Here is a 21,588-nt window from a genome sequence, read left to right as displayed (position 1 = left end):
GATCCGTGTCCCCGCTACCCCTCCCGAGAGAGATCCGTGTCCCCGCTACCCCTTCTGAGAGAGATCAGTCTCCCCGCTACCCCTCCCGAGAGAGATCCGTGTCCCCGCTACCCCTTCCGAGAGAGATCCGTGTCCCCGCTACCCCTCCCGAGAGAGATCCGTGTCCCCGCTACCCCTTCCGAGAGAGATCCGTGTCCCCGCTACCCCTTCCGAGAGAGATCCGTGTCCCCGCTACCCCTTCCGAGAGAGATCCGTGTCCCTGCTACCCATTAGAGAGATCCGTGTCCCCGCTACCCATTAGAGAGAACCGTGTCCCCGCTACCCATTAAAGAGAACCGTGTCCCCGCTACCCATTAGAGAGAACCGTGTCCCCGCTACCCATTAGAGAGAACCGTGTCCCCGCTACCCATTAGAGAGATCAGTGTCCCCGCTACCTCTTCTGAGGGAGATCAGTGTCTCTGCTACCCCTTCTGAGGGAGATCAGTGTCCCCGCTACCCCTTCTGAGAGAGATCCGTGTCCCCGCTACCCCTTCTTAGAGAGATCCGTGTCCCCGCTACCCATTAGAGAGATCCGTGTCCCCGCTACCCCTTCTGAGAGAGATCCGTGTCCCCGCTACCCATTAGAGAGAACCGTGTCCCCGCTACCCATTAGAGAGATCAGTGTCCCCGCTACCCATTAGAGAGATCAGTGTCCCCGCTACCCATTAGAGAGATCAGTGTCCCCGCTACCCCTTCTGAGGGAGATCCGTGTCCTCGCTACCCCTTCTTAGAGAGATCCGTGTCCCCGCTACCCCGTCTTAGAGAGATCCGTGTTCTAGCATGTTATGGTGGGTATCAAAGTGAAGGCTTCTTGGCATTCACACCATCCCTGAGAGAGAAGGCAGTAATTATCTATGGAGCTGGAAGGTGGACACGTTATTATGGAGTCCAGAGCTGGGGAATATTGATCTGTGATAGAGAGGAATAGTGCATAAAACACAGCCAGGTTCAGCTGCAGGAACAGTTCTGGTGATAGTGAAGGCTTCATGGCTGGACTCTTCTGATTGTCCTTTAAGATGATGGCTTCAGTAGGCGAACATTCACACACAACACATACAGTCACACATCATTGGTTATTCGGGATACACTGCAGTCTGGTGTAGAGACAAAAAGTTCTGCACAGGCATTATGGCAGGAAGGCCTTCAGCAATTTGGGGTAGTTGGGAGTTCCCCATCCTGTCACCGGGTCCCAGCCAGGACCGGCGCAGAATCCTTCTCCTAGAACAAGGTCATCAAAGCAGGCAACGTGACATCCTTCCGTGACCTTCCAAAAGAAGACAGAGATGGAGAATTAGGAAAGAGGACAGCAACTGACATTTCCCGCCAATTCATTTCAGTGCTACTCATTTGTGAAGTGGAAGGAGAGGACATCCTTCAGTGGCCCTCAATACAAGACAGATGGAAGATAAAGAGACCTGTTCCTCCTGATCTGCTGAACAACGTAGCTGCGGTTTATTTATCAGTAGCCCATCCTGGCCATTTCTATAAATATTTTGCCTGAATTTTACCAGCCAGCCATCACAATGCAGCATAAAAGGATTCCTCCTCCGTTATCACAATGTTCTGCAACATGTTCATTCCCAAACTGCAGAAATGTCTCCTCCCATCTGCTGGTGGGTGGGAAGAGATGATTAGACCCTCCCATCTGCTGATGGGTGGGAGGAGATGATTGGACCCTCTCATCTGCTGGTGGGCGGGGGGAGATGCTGGTGGGTGGGGGGAGATGATTGGACCTTTCTATCTGCTGGTGGGTGGGAGGTGATGGTTGGACCCTCCCATCTGCTGATTGGTGGAGGGAGATGATTTGGCCCTCCCATCTGCTGGTGGGCGGGGGAAGATAATTGGATTTTACCATCCGCTAATGGGTGGGAGGAGATGATTGGACCCTCCCATCTGCTGGTGGGGGGGGGGGGAGATGATTGGATTTTACCATCCGCTGGTGAGTGATTGATTAAACCCTCCCAACTGCTGATAGGTAAAGGGAGATGATTAGGCCCTCCCATCTGCTAGTGGATGGGAGGAGATGATTGGACCCTCCCATCTGCTGATAGATGAAGGGAGATAATTAGGCCCTCCCATCTGCTAGTGGATGGGAGGTGATGGTTGGACCCTCCCATCTGCTAATGAGTGGAGGGAGATGATTGCACCCTCCCATCTGCCGATAGTTGGGGGGAGATTATGGACCTCCACATTTGCTGGTAGTTGGGAGGGAGATGATTCGAACGGACAGCAAAACGTGTGGTTGGAGTTCAGCTCTTTGGTGACACAACCAGAACAGATGGTCACTTGGATGGAAATTATCACAGCTTGCATAGAATATTGGCAGGATGAGCATTAGCACTTCCAAGCTGCATATAATTAGCATACTATTTGCATGTAATTAGCATGCTAGCTGTAGATCATCTGATTGTTACTCACATCGTAGAATGCGCTCTCTGCTTGCAGCTTGTACAGAGCCGGGTTCAGGAAGCCCAGAGGCGGCAGACCTTTCTTCAGACGCTGGTCATTAATCAGGGACAGAATCCCACCAAACACCGGCGTGGAGGCCTGAAAACCACAGGAGGGACATTACACCACAACACTACATGTCACATAATAAGTCCACTACTGCTCCCGATCCGCCCCCTCCTACCACCCCAAATCAGCCCCCCCGCTACCGCCCCTGACCAGCCCCCACTACCACCCCCTGTATCAGAACCCCACTACTGCCCCTGACCAGCCCCCTCACTACCTCTCCCAATCAAGCCCCCCACTATACAGTAACGTGGGACACACTCTGAGGGACACTATAGAGTAACGTGGGACACACTCTGAGGGACACTATAGAGTAACACGGGACACACTGAGGGACACTATAGAGTAACGTGGGACACTATAGAGTAACGTGGGACACACTCTGAGGGACACTATAGAGTAACACGGGACACACTGAGGGACACTATAGAGTAACGTGGGACACTATAGAGTAACGTGGGACACTATAGAGTAACGCGGGACACACTGAGGTACACTATAGAGTAACGCGGGACACACTCTGAGGTACAGTATAGAGTAACGTGGGACACACACTGAGGTACACTATAGAGTAACGTGGGACACACTGAGGGACACTATAGAGTAGCGTGGGACACACTGAGGTACACTATAGAGTAACGTGGGACACACTGAGGTACACTATAGAGTAACGTGGGACACACTGAGGTACACTATAGAGTAACGTGGGACACACTGAGGTACACTATAGAGTAACGTGGGACACACACTGAGGTACACTATAGAGTAACGTGGGACACACTGAGGGACACTATAGAGTAGCGTGGGACACACTGAGGTACACTATAGAGTAACGTGGGACACACTGAGGTACACTATAGAGTAACATGGGACACACTGAGGGACACTATAGAGTAATGTGGGACACACTGAGGGACACTATAGAGTAATAAGGGACACACTCTGAGGGATACTACAGAGTAACGTGGGACACACTCTGAGGGACACTATAGAGTAACGTGGGACACACTGAGGTACACTATAGAGTAACACAGGACACACTCTGAGGGACACTATAGAGTAACGAGGGACACACTCTGAGGGACACTATAGAGTAACATGGGACACTCTGAGGGACACTATAGAGTAACGTGGGACACACTCTGAGGTACACTATAGAGTAACGTGGGACACACTGAGGTACACTATAGAGTAACGTGGGACACACTGAGGGACACTATAGAGTAACGTGGGAAACACTGAGGGACACTATAGAGTAACGTGGAACACTCTGAGGGACACTATAGAGTAACGTGGGACACACTGAGGGACACTATAGAGTAACGTGGGACACACTCTGAGGGACACTATAGAGTAGCGTGGGACATACTGAGGGACACTATAGAGTAACGTGGGAAACACTGAGGGACACTATAGAGTAACGTGGAACACTCTGAGGTACACTATAGAGTAACGTGGGACACACTGAGGTACACTATAGAGTAACGTGGGACACACTGAGGTACACTATAGAGTAACGTGGGACACACACTGAGGTACACTATAGAGTAACGTGGGACACACTGAGGGACACTATAGAGTAGCGTGGGACACACTGAGGTACACTATAGAGTAACGTGGGACACACTGAGGTACACTATAGAGTAACGTGGGACACACTGAGGTACACTATAGAGTAACGTGGGACACACTCTGAGGTACACTATAGAGTAATGTGGGACACACTGAGGGACACTATAGAGTAATGTGGGACACACTGAGGGACACTATAGAGTAATAAGGGACACACTCTGAGGGATACTACAGAGTAACGTGGGACACACTCTGAGGGACACTATAGAGTAACGTGGGACACTCTGAGGGACACTATAGAGTAACACGGGACACACTGAGGGACACTATAGAGTAACGTGGGACACTATAGAGTAACGTGGGACACACTCTGAGGGACACTATAGAGTAACACGGGACACACTGAGGGACACTATAGAGTAACGTGGGACACTATAGAGTAACGTGGGACACACTGAGGTACACTATAGAGTAACGTGGGACACTATAGAGTAACGTGGGACACACTCTGAGGGACACTATAGAGTAACACGGGACACACTGAGGGACACTATAGAGTAACGTGGGACACTATAGAGTAACGCGGGACACACTGAGGTACACTATAGAGTAATGTGGGACACACTCTGAGGGACACTATAGAGTAACGTGGGACACTTTGAGGGACACTATAGAGTAACGTGGGACACTTTGAGGGACACTATAGAGTAACGCGGGACACACTCTGAGGTACAGTATACAGTAATGTGGCACACACTCAGAGGGACACTATAGAGTAACGTGGGACACACTCTGAGGTACAGTATACAGTAATGTGGCACACACTCAGAGGGACACTATAGAGTAACGCGGGACACACTCTGAGGTACAGTATACAGTAATGTGGCACACACTCAGAGGGACACTATAGAGTAACGTGGGACACACTCTGAGGTACACTATAGAGTAACGTGGGACACACTGAGGTACACTATAGAGTAACGTGGGACACACTGAGGTACACTATAGAGTAACGTGGGACACACTGAGGTACACTATAGAGTAACACAGGACACACACTGAGGTACACTATAGAGTAACGTGGGACACACTGAGGTACACTATAGAGTAACGTGGGACACACTGAGGTACACTATAGAGTAACGTGGGACACACTGAGGTACACTATAGAGTAACGTGGGACACACTCTGAGGTACACTATAGAGTAACATGGGACACACTGAGGGACACTATAGAGTAATAAGGGACACACTGAGGGACACTATAGAGTAACGTGGGACACACTCAGAGGGACACTATAGAGTAACGTGGGACACACTCTGAGGTACACTATAGAGTAACGTGGGACACACTGAGGTACACTATAGAGTAACGTGGGACACACACTGAGGTACACTATAGAGTAACGTGGGACACACTGAGGGACACTATAGAGTAACGTGGGACACACTGAGGTACACTATAGAGTAACGTGGGACACACTGAGGTACACTATAGAGTAACGTGGGACACACTGAGGTACACTATAGAGTAACGTGGGACACACTGAGGTACACTATAGAGTAACATGGGACACACTGAGGGACACTATAGAGTAATGTGGGACACACTGAGGGACACTATAGAGTAATAAGGGACACACTCTGAGGGATACTACAGAGTAACGTGGGACACACTCTGAGGGACACTATAGAGTAACACAGGACACACTCTGAGGGACACTATAGAGTAACGTGGGACACACTGAGGTACACTATAGAGTAACACAGGACACACTCTGAGGGACACTATAGAGTAACGAGGGACACACTCTGAGGGACACTATAGAGTAACATGGGACACTCTGAGGGACACTATAGAGTAACGTGGGACACACTCTGAGGTACACTATAGAGTAACGTGGGACACACTGAGGTACACTATAGAGTAACGTGGGACACACTGAGGGACACTATAGAGTAACGTGGGAAACACTGAGGGACACTATAGAGTAACGTGGAACACTCTGAGGGACACTATAGAGTAACGTGGGACACACTGAGGGACACTATAGAGTAACGTGGGACACACTCTGAGGGACACTATAGAGTAGCGTGGGACATACTGAGGGACACTATAGAGTAACGTGGGAAACACTGAGGGACACTATAGAGTAACGTGGAACACTCTGAGGTACACTATAGAGTAACGTGGGACACACTGAGGTACACTATAGAGTAACGTGGGACACACTGAGGTACACTATAGAGTAACGTGGGACACACACTGAGGTACACTATAGAGTAACGTGGGACACACTGAGGTACACTATAGAGTAACGTGGGACACACACTGAGGGACACTATAGAGTAGCGTGGGACACACTGAGGTACACTATAGAGTAACGTGGGACACACTGAGGTACACTATAGAGTAACGTGGGACACACTCTGAGGTACACTATAGAGTAACATGGGACACACTGAGGGACACTATAGAGTAATGTGGGACACACTGAGGGACACTATAGAGTAATAAGGGACACACTCTGAGGGATACTATAGAGTAACGTGGGACACACTCTGAGGGACACTATAGAGTAACACGGGACACACTGAGGGACACTATAGAGTAACGTGGGACACTATAGAGTAACGTGGGACACACTCTGAGGGACACTATAGAGTAACACGGGACACACTGAGGGACACTATAGAGTAACGTGGGACACTATAGAGTAACGTGGGACACACTGAGGTACACTATAGAGTAACGCGGGACACACTGAGGTACACTATAGAGTAATGTGGGACACACTCTGAGGGACACTATAGAGTAACGTGGGACACTTTGAGGGACACTATAGAGTAACGTGGGACACTTTGAGGGACACTATAGAGTAACGCGGGACACACTCTGAGGTACAGTATACAGTAATGTGGGACACACTGAGGTACACTATAGAGTAATGTGGGACACACTCTGAGGTACACTATAGAGTAACGTGGGACACACTCTGAGGTACACTATAGAGTAACGTGGGACACACTGAGGTACACTATAGAGTAATGTGGGACACTATAGAGTAACGTGGGACACACTGAGGTACACTATAGAGTAACGCGGGACACACTGAGGTACACTATAGAGTAATGTGGGACACACTCTGAGGGACACTATAGAGTAACGTGGGACACTTTGAGGGACACTATAGAGTAACGTGGGACACACTGAGGTACACTATAGAGTAACGTGGGACACACTGAGGTACACTATAGAGTAACGCGGGACACACTGAGGTACACTATAGAGTAATGTGGGACACTTTGAGGGACACTATAGAGTAACGTGGGACACTTTGAGGGACACTATAGAGTAACGTGGGACACACTCTGAGGTACACTATAGAGTAACGTGGGACATACTGAGGGACACTATAGAGTAATGTGGGACACACTCAGAGGGACACTATAGAGTAACGTGGGACATACTCTGAGGTACACTATAGAGTAACGTGGGACACACTGAGGTACACTATAGAGTAACGTGGGACACACTGAGGTACACTATAGAGTAACGTGGGACACACTGAGGTACACTATAGAGTAACGTGGGACACACTCTGAGGTACACTATAGAGTAACATGGGACACACTGAGGGACACTATAGAGTAATGTGGGACACACTGAGGGACACTATAGAGTAATAAGGGACACACTCTGAGGGATACTACAGAGTAACGTGGGACACACTCTGAGGGACACTATAGAGTAACGTGGGACACACTGAGGTACACTATAGAGTAACACAGGACACACTCTGAGGGACACTATAGAGTAACGAGGGACACACTCTGAGGGACACTATAGAGTAACATGGGACACTCTGAGGGACACTATAGAGTAACGTGGGACACAATCTGAGGGACACTATAGAGTAACGTGGGACACACTGAGGTACACTATAGAGTAACGTGGGACACACTGAGGGACACTATAGAGTAACGTGGGAAACACTGAGGGACACTATAGAGTAACGTGGAACACTCTGAGGGACACTATAGAGTAGCGTGGGACATACTGAGGGACACTATAGAGTAACGTGGGAAACACTGAGGGACACTATAGAGTAACGTGGGACACACTCTGAGGTACACTATAGAGTAACGTGGGACACACTGAGGTACACTATAGAGTAACGTGGGACACACTGAGGTACACTATAGAGTAACGTGGGACACACTGAGGTACACTATAGAGTAACGTGGGACACACACTGAGGTACACTATAGAGTAACGTGGGACACACTGAGGGACACTATAGAGTAGCGTGGGACACACTGAGGTACACTATAGAGTAACGTGGGACACACTGAGGTACACTATAGAGTAACGTGGGACACACTGAGGGACACTATAGAGTAACGTGGGACACTCTGAGGGACACTATAGAGTAACGTGGGACACACTGAGGTACACTATAGAGTAACGTGGGACACACTCTGAGGTACACTATAGAGTAACGTGGGACACACTGAGGGACACTATAGAGTAGCGTGGGACACACTGAGGTACACTATAGAGTAGCGTGGGACACACTGAGGTACACTATAGAGTAACATGGGACACACTGAGGGACACTATAGAGTAATGTGGGACACACTGAGGGACACTATAGAGTAATAAGGGACACACTCTGAGGGACACTATAGAGTAACGAGGGACACAATCTGAGGGACACTATAGAGTAATGTGGGACACACTGAGGGACACTATAGAGTAATAAGGGACACACTCTGAGGGACACTATAGAGTAACGTGGGACACACTCTGAGGGACACTATAGAGTAACATGGGACACTCTGAGGGACACTATAGAGTAACGTGGGACACACTCTGAGGTACACTATAGAGTAACGTGGGACACACTGAGGTACACTATAGAGTAACGTGGGACACACTGAGGGACACTATAGAGTAACGTGGAACACTCTGAGGGACACTATAGAGTAACGTGGGACACACTGAGGGACACTATAGAGTAACGTGGGACACACTCTGAGGGACACTATAGAGTAGCGTGGGACATACTGAGGGACACTATAGAGTAACGTGGGAAACACTGAGGGACACTATAGAGTAACGTGGAACACTCTGAGGTACACTATAGAGTAACGTGGGACACACTGAGGTACACTATAGAGTAACGTGGGACACACTGAGGTACACTATAGAGTAACGTGGGACACACTGAGGGACACTATAGAGTAGCGTGGGACACACTGAGGTACACTATAGAGTAACGTGGGACACACTGAGGTACACTATAGAGTAACGTGGGACACACTCTGAGGTACACTATAGAGTAACATGGGACACACTGAGGGACACTATAGAGTAATGTGGGACACACTGAGGGACACTATAGAGTAATAAGGGACACACTCTGAGGGATACTACAGAGTAACGTGGGACACACTCTGAGGGACACTATAGAGTAACGTGGGACACACTGAGGTACACTATAGAGTAACACAGGACACACTCTGAGGGACACTATAGAGTAACGAGGGACACAATCTGAGGGACACTGTAGAGTAATGTGGGACACACTGAGGGACACTATAGCGTAATAAGGGACACATTCTGAGGGATACTACAGAGTAACGTGGGACACACTCTGAGGGACACTATAGAGTAACGTGGGACACACTGAGGGACACTATAGAGTAACGAGGGACACAATCTGAGGGACACTATAGAGTAACGTGGGACACACTGAGGTACACTATAGAGTAACGTGGGACACACTGAGGGACACTATAGAGTAACGTGGGACACACTCTGAGGGACACTATAGAGTAACGTGGGACACACTCTGAGGGACACTATAGAGTAACGAGGGACACAATCTGAGGGACACTATAGAGTAACGTGGGACACACTCTGAGGGACACTATAGAGTAACGTGGGACACACTGAGGTACACTATAGAGTAACACAGGACACACTCTGAGGGACACTATAGAGTAACGAGGGACACAATCTGAGGGACACTATAGAGTAATGTGGGACACACTCTGAGGGACACTATAGAGTAACGTGGGACACACTCTGAGGGACACTATAGAGTAACGTGGGACACACTGAGGTACACTATAGAGTAACACAGGACACACTCTGAGGGACACTATAGAGTAACGTGGGACACACTCTGAGGGACACTATAGAGTAACGTGGGACACACTCTGAGGGACACTATAGAGTAACGTGGGACACACTGAGGTACACTATAGAGTAACGTGGGACACACTGAGGTACACTATAGAGTAACGCGGGACACAGTCTGAGGTACTCTATAGAGTAACGTGGGACACACTGAGGTACACTATAGAGTAACACAGGACACACTCTGAGGGACACTATAGAGTAATGTGGGACACACTCTGAGGGACACTATAGAGTAACGCGGGACACAGTCTGAGGTACTCTATAGAGTAACGTGGGACACACTGAGGTACACTATAGAGTAACACAGGACACAATCTGAGGGACACTATAGAGTAATGTGGCACACACTCTGAGGGACACTATAGAGTAACGTGGGACACACTGAGGTACACTATAGAGTAACACAGGACACAATCTGAGGGACACTATAGAGTAATGTGGCACACACTCTGAGGGACACTATAGAGTAACGTGGGACACACTGAGGGACACTATAGAGTAACACAGGACACACTCTGAGGGACACTATAGAGTAATGTGGGACACACTGAGGGACACTATAGAGTAACGTGGGACACACTCTGAGGTACACTATAGAGTAACGTGGGACACACTGAGGGACACTATAGAGTAACGTGGAACACTCTGAGGGATACTATAGAGTAACGTGGGACACACTCTGAGGGACACTATAGAGTAACGTGGGACACACTCTGAGGGACACTATAGAGTAACGAGGGACACACTCTGAGGGACACTATAGAGTAACGTGGGACACACTCTGAGGGACACTATAGAGTAACGTGGGACACACTGAGGGACACTATAGAGTAACGTGGAACACTCTGAGGGATACTATAGAGTAACGTGGGACACACTCTGAGGGACACTATAGAGTAACGTGGGACACACTCTGAGGGACACTATAGAGTAACGAGGGACACACTCTGAGGGACACTATAGAGTAACACAGGACACACTCTGAGGGACACTATAGAGTAACACAGGACACACTCTGAGGGACACTATAGAGTAACGTGGGACACACTCTGAGGGACACTATAGAGTAACGTGGGACACACTCTGAGGGACACTATAGAGTAACACGGGACACACTCTGAGGGACACTATAGAGTAACGTGGGACACACTCTGAGGGACACTATAGAGTAACGTGGGACACACTCTGAGGTACAGTATAGAGTAACATGGGACACACACCGAGGTACCAGAAACCCAAGGGATGGGGAATCGGTTGATCACCACCCAGTAGTTGTCGGAGAGAGCTGCCACGTCTGGATAGGCTCGGCCACTGCGGTTGTAGTAGTTCTCAGGTGGCAGCTTTGCAGTAGCATTAAGAAATTGTGATACTGTGGAGACCTATGAGAAGATGGAGACATTGCTGGTCATGTTGCAGAAGAAAGAAAAAGAATATCAATGTCAGGAGATAAGGGACTTACCTGATAACTCGGCATTGGGAACACATTGCTGAATCCCCCCCCACTGATGTAATCCGTAACTTCATAGGTCACTTGGAACGGATCCTTAAACGAGGTCCCTCCCACCGTGGTGACATAAGGGCTATAAAAGACACAAAGCATGATGGACATGACATGTGGGGTAGATTCAGCAGCACTCACCACTGGGACCATACAGGACAATATATACAGCTCCATTCACTAAGACCTGATCACAGCAGAAGGGTGACCAGCTGTGGAGAAGGTCTCGGTTCTGCTATGTGATATTCTCCAACCTCTGTGCTGTGACAGCATTACAATAGTTAGAGGCATCCCTTAATACCTGCGTACTCCCTTCTAGTCCCTCGGAGTCTGTCTATCAGACTTTCTTAACATTTGTTTATATAGCCAGAGTTTACGTAAGCTTTCAATAAACATAAGACATGCATGGGTGATGATCTCACAGTTGTTCCTCTGCATCTTGGAGCTGAAGTCTAAAGGGATAAAAACTACAGGGCTGTCGGGGAAACCTCTTCCTGTGCCAGCTCACTTCCCTGCTGCCTGGGGAGAGAAACTTGTCCCTCAGGACTTCTACACAAGCCACTGCCAACCCACAATCCCTCAGGACTTCTACACAACCCACAATCCCTCAGGACTTCTACACAAGCCACAATCCCTCAGTACTTCTACACAAGCCACTGCCTACCCACAATCCCTCAGGACTTGTACACTACCCACTGCCTACCCACAATCCCTCAGGACTTGTACACTACCCACTGCCTACCCACAATCCCTCAGGACTTGTACACTACCCACTGCCTACCCAAAACACCCCAGGGCATTTAAATAACCTTCTCCCTACCCAGGATTCCCTGGGGTGTGTTCATAACTCAATGCCTACCCATCAATCACTAGGGTGTGCACACCCCTTGTCACCAGTAGCCAGGTATCTTACCCAAGCATACATCATGCATGTCCTCAAGACGTCTGAAATCTCAATAGCAGCCATTAGTATATAGCTATAGGAGTTACACAGCCCGGTGCCTCTGGAACACCCAGTCCTATTCCACAAGGACACCAAGAGCGAGACTAATTACGGCACTCAGCAGTCAGGAGGCCTTGGTATCATCACCCAACCAGCCATGATGGAGATAATAGGCATGGAACTGCCAAGGACACCAAGAGCGAGACTAATACGGCACTCAGCAGTCAGGAGGCCTTGGTATCATCACCCAACCAGCCATGATGGAGATAATAGGCATGGAACTGCCAAGGACACCAAGAGCGAGACTAATACGGCACTCAGCAGTCAGGAGGCCTTGGGCCATGATGGAGATAATAGGCATGGAACTGCCTTGCTTGTTGGGAAGACACTCCTCTCTACAAGGTCTCACGTGCTGTAGCCACTTAGCGTTTCCTCACCAAGGAAGTGGCCACATCTGACTCACCTGGAAGCCGGAAAACTTGGCCGAAAAGTGTTCTTGTTTTTCATCACTTGTTTGCAGCCAGCACCATCATCACCTGGGGGAATCACAACAACATGTGGTCACATGATCCCTTCAGAAAGAGGCCCAGTTATTAGAGAATGCAGAAACATGGCTGAGGCAGGACATAGAGATAATAGGAAGAGTTTTTACTGAAATGGAAGGTGCTGTTGGGATTATGGACCCGGCTAACATGGCTGTGTGATGTCCTGCTCTAGTTCTGTGTCCACCACCATCTATTGACCCCCCTTGTACCTGTATCCTGTACTGGATGCTCCTTCTATAGCAATACTTTGAGGGAGGATGCAGCCTACTGAATGTCTATAACCCTGGTTTCTCTTACACCTCCGTGTTACGTTCACTGATCTCCACCAGCTATAAATGGCTCTCACTGATGACAATAGGCTCGTCCTGCAGACAAGGAAACAAACCTTGAACATCAGTGCTGCCTGACAAGAAGAACTGGCTTGTGGGTAAACAGATACCATTGGTCAATCATGTCAGGCACTATGAGGAGAACGAGCATCTTCAAAGATGAACAAAACCCCCAAAACCTCACATATGACCCCTATTTTACATAGAATATATCAAACAGTTTCCCAGCCTCCTCTTTCCACCATAGACCTCCATCCAGAACCATCAATGAGCCTCCCTCGATGAGCTTACCTGAGGCAAAGAGGATGGTGAGGCCCCGGGCCCCGGCCTTCATGAACTCCATGTTGATCCTCTGCATGTAGGCAGCAGACAGACTGTCCTCATCGTCACCATAGCTGATGGTGTGGACCCAAGGGAGGGAGGACAGGTTACTCAGTAACAACATCCACTCCAGGAAGGGCTCCTGAGACTCGTGACGTCCTGTGAGGAGAGGGCAGGTCATCGTTAGAGATGGTCAACAAGTTTCAACCCCACCTTGGCAGGATTCAGTTGGTCCATTTTCAATCTAAGTGGGTGGTACAGCGGCATTGCAGAAATGGGTTCCCAGGATCAAATCCCAGCCAGGGCACTATCTGGAGTCTGTATGTGTGAAGCCTTCGATATCCTCATATTTCAATGACAGGATCACAACAGAGCCACAGCAGCAAAAGAGTTAAACTTTTCCACCACGGAATTACAGTAGCTTAGCTTTAAAATTGGCATGTATGCTAGATCCATAAATATGCATTTGGTACGGCAATATATGTGATTTGAATAGGATGCATCAATAATGGGAATGTATCCTGTAGACTTTGCCAGTTCCCTGTATATGTGATTTTGGCTGCAGCTGGGTCTGAAACGCCCGGATTTTATCCCTTTTAAAATGGTGTATCACTTTTGTATCAATCACATAATGGTTAGGGATATGCCATATGAGGAGACCCTCCTCCGTGACAGAGAGGAACAGTGGGGAATCTTTTTGTAAAGCTTCTTTATCCCTTCCCCTTCTTATACCAAGCCCAGGCAGTTCTGACCGTGTTGCTAAAATATATGCAGCCGTTTATTGTGCGGCATAATTTGGGTTAGGGATTGGCTGCACAGATTATGTGACAGCCAATGTAGCGCAGCAAAAGCGCACAACCCCTTCTATGCCTCTCAGGCCGCACAGCCTTATGGGCATGGTAGTTCTGACACGGAGGAGAGGCGGCCCCCTGTTGGTTAGATTGCCCCACTTGATCTTCACACACCAATAGCGAGTGAGACAACCGGAAGGGGCGGGGCATACTCCCGCGATATACCGGAAAGCCGCATCTCGCCTGACATTGGAGCATAGCGTGACCAAGCGTCCACTGAGACGCGAAACGGCCGTCGCAGGCCCCAACTGGTGCTCGGCGCCCCCCCACCTCCACCACACCGTCACCTGAGGAACAGTCACATGGCTGCATTGTAGACGCACGATCTATACACTGCAATAAAACAATTGGACGGAAGGTGCCCGGAGACTTTGCTTTTTTTCTGTGTAAGGAGTGTAACAGTGAGTGAGGAGGGGGGAGGCAGGAGAGCATCATTGGGGAAAAGCAGCTTGTTGTGCTGTGTGAGGAGTGTGACAGTGAGAGGAGGGGGGAGGCAGGAGAGCAGCATTGGGGAAAAGCAGCTTGTTGTGCTGTGTGAGGAGTGTGACAGTGAGTGAGGAGGGGGAGGCTGGAGAGCAGCATTGGGGAAAAGCAGCTTGTTGTGCTGTGTGAGGAGTCTGACAGTGAGTGAGGAGGGGGAGGCAGGAGAACATCATTGGAGAAAAGCAGCTTGTTGTGCTGTGTGAGGAGTCTGACACTGAGTGAGGAGGGGGAGGCAGGAGAGCAGCATTGGGGAAAAGCAGCTTGTTGTGCTGTGTGAGGAGTCTGGCAGTGAGTGAGGAGGGGGGAGGCAGGAGAGCATCATTGGGGAAAAGCAGCTTGTTGTGCTGTGTGAGGAGTGTGACAGTGAGAGGAGGGGGGAGGCAGGAGAGCAGCATTGGGGAAAAGCAGCTTGTTGTGCTGTGTGAGGAGTCTGACAGTGAGTGAGGAGGGGGAGGCAGGAGAGCATCATTGGGGAAAAGCAGCTTGTTGTGCTGTGTGAGGAGTGTGGCAGTGAGTGTGGAGGGGGGAGGCCATCACTGAGGAAAAGCAGCTTGTTGTGCTGTGTGAGGAGTGTGGCAGTGAGTGAGGAGAGGGAGCCAGGAAAGCATCATTGGGGAAAAGCAGCTTGTTGTGCTGTGTGAGGAGTGTGGCAGTGAGTGAGGAGGGGGAGGCAGTAGAGCAGCATTGGGGAAAAGCAGCTTGTTGTGCTGTGTGAGGAGTCTGACAGTAAGTGAGGAGGGAGAGGCAGGAGAGCAACATTGGGGAAAAGCAGATTATTGTGCTGTGTGAGGAGTCTGACAGTGAGTGAGGAGGGGGGAGACAGGAGAGCATCAAGAGCAGCGTGTTTTGCTGTGTGAGGAGTGTGACAGTGAGTGAGGAAGGGGAGGCAGGAGAGCAGCATTGGGGAAAAGCAGCTTGTTGTGCTGTGTGCGGAGTCTGACAGTGAGTGTGGAGGGGAGAGGCAGGAGAGCATCATTGGGGAAAAGCAGCTTGTTGTGCTGTATGAGGAGTCTGACAGTGAGTGAGGAGAGGGGAGGCAGGAGAGCAGCATTGGGGAAAAGCAGCTTGTTGTGCTGTGTGAGGAGTCTGACAGTGAGTGAGGAGGGGAGAGGCAGGAGAGCATCATTGGGGAAAAGCATCTTGTTGTGCTGTGTGAGGAGTCTGACAGTGAGTGAGGAGAGGGGAGGCAGGAGAGCAGCATTGGGGAAAAGCAGCTTGTTGTGCTGTGTGAGGAATCTGACATTGAGTGAGGAGAGGGGAGGCAGGAGAGCAGCATTGGGGAAAAGCAGCTTGTTGTGCTGTGTGAGGAGTCTGGCAGTGAGTGAGTATGGGGGAGGCAGAGGAGCATCATTGGGGAAAAGCAGCTTGTTGTGCTGTGTGAGGAATCTGACAGTGAGTGAGGAGGGGGGAGGCAGGAGAGCAGCATTGGGGAAAGCAGCTTGTTGTGTTGTGGGAGGAGTCTGGCAGTGAGTGAGGAAGGGGGAGGCAGGAGCAGTATTTCATTTGACTTGCACAGCAGAAGGGAGGGGCGCATCCTCACAAGTTTGCCTCAGGCAGCAAATAGTTTAGAACCGGCCCTGGCTCCATCTTCTGACGGTGCCGAAGTTACTCACTGTGCACCGCTCTAGCCGTAATTCCTATTATATGGTGGTGCCCAAATCTTCTGCGCTGTTATTACAGCTTCTCCTCCCTCAAGGAGGGCGTCAGCTCTTGACAAGGTCCGTAAGGGGGGGGGGGGGGGGGGGGGTAGAGGGAAAAGAGTTGATCTTACCTAGGGCTTCTAATAGTCCACCACAAACTTCCTATGCTGCCCAGTCCCCGCCTCCAGTTCACTTCCGGAATTTCTGACTTTAAAGTCACAAACCACTGCGCTTGCGCGGCCACGTCCTCGCTCCTGCTGACGTCACTGGGAGTGTACTGCGTGGCCGCGTCCTCGCTCCCGCTGACGTCACTGGGAGTGTACTGCGCGGCCGCATCCTCGCTCCTGCTGACGTCACCGGGAGTGTACTGCGTGGCCACGTCCTCGCTTCCACTAACGTCACTGGGAGTGTACTGCGCGGCCACGTCCTCGCTCCCGCTGACGTCACTGAGAGTGTACTGCGCAGTCACGTCCTCGCTCCTGCTGACGTCACTGGGAGTGTACTGCGTGGCCGCGTCCTCGCTCCCGCTGACGTCACTGAGAGTGTACTGCGCGGCCGCATCCTCGCTCCAGCTGACGTCACCGGGAGTGTACTGCGTGGCCACGTCCTCGCTTCCGTTGATGTCACTGGGAGTGTACTGCGTGGCCGCGTCCTTGCTCCCGCTGACGTCACTGGGCGTGTACTGCGTGGCCACGTCCTCGCTTCCACTAACGTCACTGGGAGTGTACTGCGCGGCCACGTCCTCGCTCCCGCTGACGTCACTGGGCGTGTACTGCGTGGACGCGTCCTCGCTCCCGCTGACGTCACCGGGAGTGTACTGCACGGCCGCATCCTCGCTCCTGCTGACGTCACTGGGAGTGTACTGCGTGGCCGCATCCTCGCTCCCGCTGACGTCACTGGGAGTGTACTGCGTGGCCGCATCCTCGCTCCCGCTGACGTCACTGGGAGTGTACTGCGCGGCCGCATCCTCGCTCCTGCTGACGTCACTGGGAGTGTACTGCGTGGCCGCATCCTCGCTCCCGCTGACGTCACCGGGAGTGTACTGCGCGGCCACGTCCTTGCTCCCACTGACGTCACTGGGCGTGTACTGCGTGGCCACGTCCTCGCTCCCGCTGACGTCACTGGGAGTGTACTGCGCGGCCACGTCCTCGCTCCCGCTGACGTCACTGGGAGTGTACTGCGCGGCCACGTCCTCGCTTCCGTTGATGTCACTGGGAGTGTACTGCGCGGCCACGTCCTCGCTCCCGTTGACGTCACTGGGCATGTACTGCGTGGCCACGTCCTCGCTCCTGCTGACGTCACTGGGAGAGTACTGCATGGCCGCGTCCTCGCTTCCACTAACGTCACTGGGAGTGTACTGCGCGGCCACGTCCTTGCTCCCACTGACGTCACTGGGCGTGTACTGCGTGGCCACGTCCTCGCTCCCGCTGACGTCACTGGGAGTGTACTGCGTGGCCGCGTCCTCGCTTCCACTAACGTCACTGGGAGTGTACTGCGCGGCCACGTCCTCGCTCCCGCTGACGTCACCGGGAGTGTACTGCGCGGCCACGTCCTTGCTCCCACTGACGTCACTGGGCGTGTACTGCGTGGCCACGTCCTCGCTCCCGCTGACGTCACTGGGCGTGTACTGCGCGGCTGCATCCTCGCTCCTGCTGACGTCACCGGGAGTGTACTGCGTGGCCACATCCTCGCTTCCACTAACGTCACTGGGAGTGTACTGCGCGGCCACGTCCTCGCTCCTGCTGACGTCACCGGGAGTGTACTGCGCGGCCACGTCCTTGCTCCCACTGACGTCACTGGGCGTGTACTGCGTGGCCACGTCCTCGCTCCCACTGACGTCACTGGGCGTGTACTGCGTGGCCACATCCTCGCTTCCACTAACGTCACTGGGAGTGTACTGCGCGGCCACGTCCTCGCTCCCGCTGACGTCACTGGGCGTGTACTGCATGGACGCGTCCTCGCGCCCGCTGACGTCACCGGGAGTGTACTGCGCGGCCGCATCCTCGCTCCTGCTGACGTCACTGGGAGTGTACTGCGTGGCCACGTCTTCGCTCCTGCTGACGTCACTGGGCGTGTACTGCGTGGCCGCATCCTCGCTCCCGCTGACGTCACCGGGAGTGTACTGCGCGGCCGCATCCTCGCTCCTGCTGACGTCACTGGGAGTGTACTGCGTGGCCACGTCTTCGCTCCTGCTGACGTCACTGGGCGTGTACTGCGTGGCCGCATCCTCGCTCCTGCTGACGTCACCAGGAGTGTACTGCGCGGCCACGTCCTCGCTTCCGCTAATGTCACTGGGAGTGTACTGCGCGGCCACGTCCTCGCTCCCACTGACGTCACCGGGAGTGTACTGCGCGGCCACGTTGTCGCTTCCGCTGACGTCACCGGGAGTGTACTGCGCGGCCACGTCCTCACTCCCGCTGACGTCACTGGGAGTGTACTGCGCGGCCACGTCCTCGCTCCTGCTGACGTCACTGGGAGTGTACTGCGCGGGCGCAGACCGTACGGCATCTGTGTACTATGCTCCCGGTGACGTTAGTGGGAGAGAGGACACGGCTGCGCAGACACAGTGGTTTGTGACTTTAAAGTCGCTAATTCTGGAAGTGAACCAGCGGCGGGGACCAGAGCATCGGTGAGTGGCTGCGCGGGCACAGGACGTCTGTGGCGGGGACCGGAGCATCGGTGAGTGGCTGCGCGGGCACAGGATGTCTGCGGGGGACCGGAGCATCGGTGAGTGGCTGCGCGGGCACAGGACGTCTGCGGCGTATGGCGGCAGAGTGGTTCTGTTGTTCCTCCGCACCGGCATATAGTGTCATCTCACGAGGAGCGAGATTAGACGGGTGCTCGCGCTCACACAAGCATGTTCTCCTATCAGTAAAAAGACCAGGGCACAGCGATCAGCCTGCCAGCAGGTGATCTGCGCTGGCAGGCTGGTTTTTCTACTTATACCCCAAAATATAATTTATATAGCGCTGACATCTAATGCAGCACGGCACCTTTGTCTCAAGAGATTCAAACACCTTTTACATATGATTTAACTCTAAAGGATGAAACTGCAAATCTACAAAAATAGCAAGTGTAAACTGTGACAGAGGGAAGAGCAGTCACTCAGTCCAGATTACAGTACTTGGGATGGGGGGGGGATAAGATACAATAGGGGGAGGATGACTCAGTAATGAGAGGAAGAGGACTTGCACAGTCCAGATTACAGTACTTGGAGGGAATAGGATACAATAGAGGGTAAATGGGGGCATGGTTACTCAGTAATGAGGGGGTGAAGGGTGGTGACTCAGTGAAGGTTGTCACGGACGGTTGCGGGGCCGCAGACGTGCTCTAGAACCGCCCGTGATGAAAATGCGATCGATTGCAATTCAGATCAATAGACTCTAGATTGGTTGTGTAGGGGCTACCTGTAGCAACCTGGAGTTTCTCTTTCTCCCAGCTGTCACAGAACAGGCGGGAGGAACGTAGGCGAATCTGGAAGATTTGCCGTCGATTTTTCCGACTTCTTGGTCAGATCTGCTGGTCATTGCAGCGATCAGAAACTGACATTCCTAGTTTTTTAAAACACAAGTTTTCTCCATTTCCTCTCAGCGGAGGACTGGCAGTAACTTAGGTGCAGGATGTCTTGATTTGCTAATCAGCTTGGACAATGCTTGTGACCAAGAAGAATGCTTACTTTTAATTACCTCAGCTACATGTCCCTAGTCACTAAATGGTGACTCTATTCAGAGAACGGCTGCCCTCACAGTTGGGGGCCAGACTGGCCGTCTCCGACAAGGGCAGATTTGAATGCATGTGGTGTATGGTTTCTTGTCTATTATATGGAGACCGTACAGCGCACAGCTATAAAATTCATATAGTCTTATTTGGTAAAATCTGGCCAACGTGCTGATATGAAATTCATCGCACTAGCCCGTGCGGTTATTGAGGTATGACCCTTCTCAAGAACTGGATCTGATGCCCTAGTCATGTCGGATGTCATATTAATCGGTATTTGCTGACAATCATGAATCTGCTATCCACCTAAACATGACATGTATTGTTTATGAGTTACGGCATTTTATAAGTAAAGCTAAAATTTCTCCCCAAGGACTTGAACTGTGGTTGGTTGGTAATTCAGAGGGGGCGGGCACGGCTACACCCCCGAGCCAACTTCATCAAAAGCACATTGCCAGCAGGCGGACCTCAGTCCTCCCTGTGTACCATCACCTGATTGAGCCAGCCAGAGGACCATGCGGCTGGCAGCCATTTTCCTGGACTGAAACAAAGCACATTTTCCATGTGCTCGGATTTTCCCAGAAAGGACATATTTCCACGAATTTTAAGTGTCCGTTTTTCTCCATTTTTATTTTCTATACTGTGTTACCCTTTGTCTCTATAATTGTTGATTTTAATGATTTTCTGTATATATTAATTATTTATGTTGCATTTCAATAAACCGACGCTATCGTCAGTTGTTGCTCCAGCTACCCTATTATTCAGCCATACAGAAACTGAACCTAGACTTCTGAGGAGATGCTACTGTTGTTGCTAGCTAGACAGAATAGAGTGTGTTTAACAGTTTTATTTGCAGGTCGAGAATAGCCAGTCAGTGAGTTCCCCGGTCTCAGAAAACAGGGGTGGTGGCAGTTATACCCTGAAA

General features: G+C 51.2%; 1 protein-coding gene across 1 annotated transcript in view; it reads right to left on the bottom strand.

The window, feature by feature from the left end:
• Positions 1-186: 186 nt before the first annotated feature.
• Positions 187-21,588, bottom strand: part of TPP1 (tripeptidyl peptidase 1) — a 57,175-nt gene continuing 35,773 nt past the window's right edge. Inside the window, exons 8-13 of the mRNA XM_068266452.1 lie at positions 13,943-14,131; positions 13,241-13,313; positions 11,796-11,916; positions 11,557-11,715; positions 2,458-2,586; positions 187-1,303 (exon numbers count right to left, since the gene is read on the bottom strand). Of these exons, the coding sequence (XP_068122553.1) occupies positions 1,166-1,303; positions 2,458-2,586; positions 11,557-11,715; positions 11,796-11,916; positions 13,241-13,313; positions 13,943-14,131 (809 nt within the window). The 3' untranslated portion in view covers positions 187-1,165. The remainder of the gene's footprint in view (positions 1,304-2,457; positions 2,587-11,556; positions 11,716-11,795; positions 11,917-13,240; positions 13,314-13,942; positions 14,132-21,588) is intronic.

This window comes from Hyperolius riggenbachi, chromosome 2 (assembly GCF_040937935.1).
Source record: "Hyperolius riggenbachi isolate aHypRig1 chromosome 2, aHypRig1.pri, whole genome shotgun sequence".
In the NCBI taxonomy this organism is placed as follows: Eukaryota; Metazoa; Chordata; class Amphibia; order Anura; family Hyperoliidae; genus Hyperolius; species Hyperolius riggenbachi.
The sequence above is the reverse complement of the archived record's forward strand: the minus strand, read 5'-3'. Positions and strand labels throughout refer to the sequence as shown.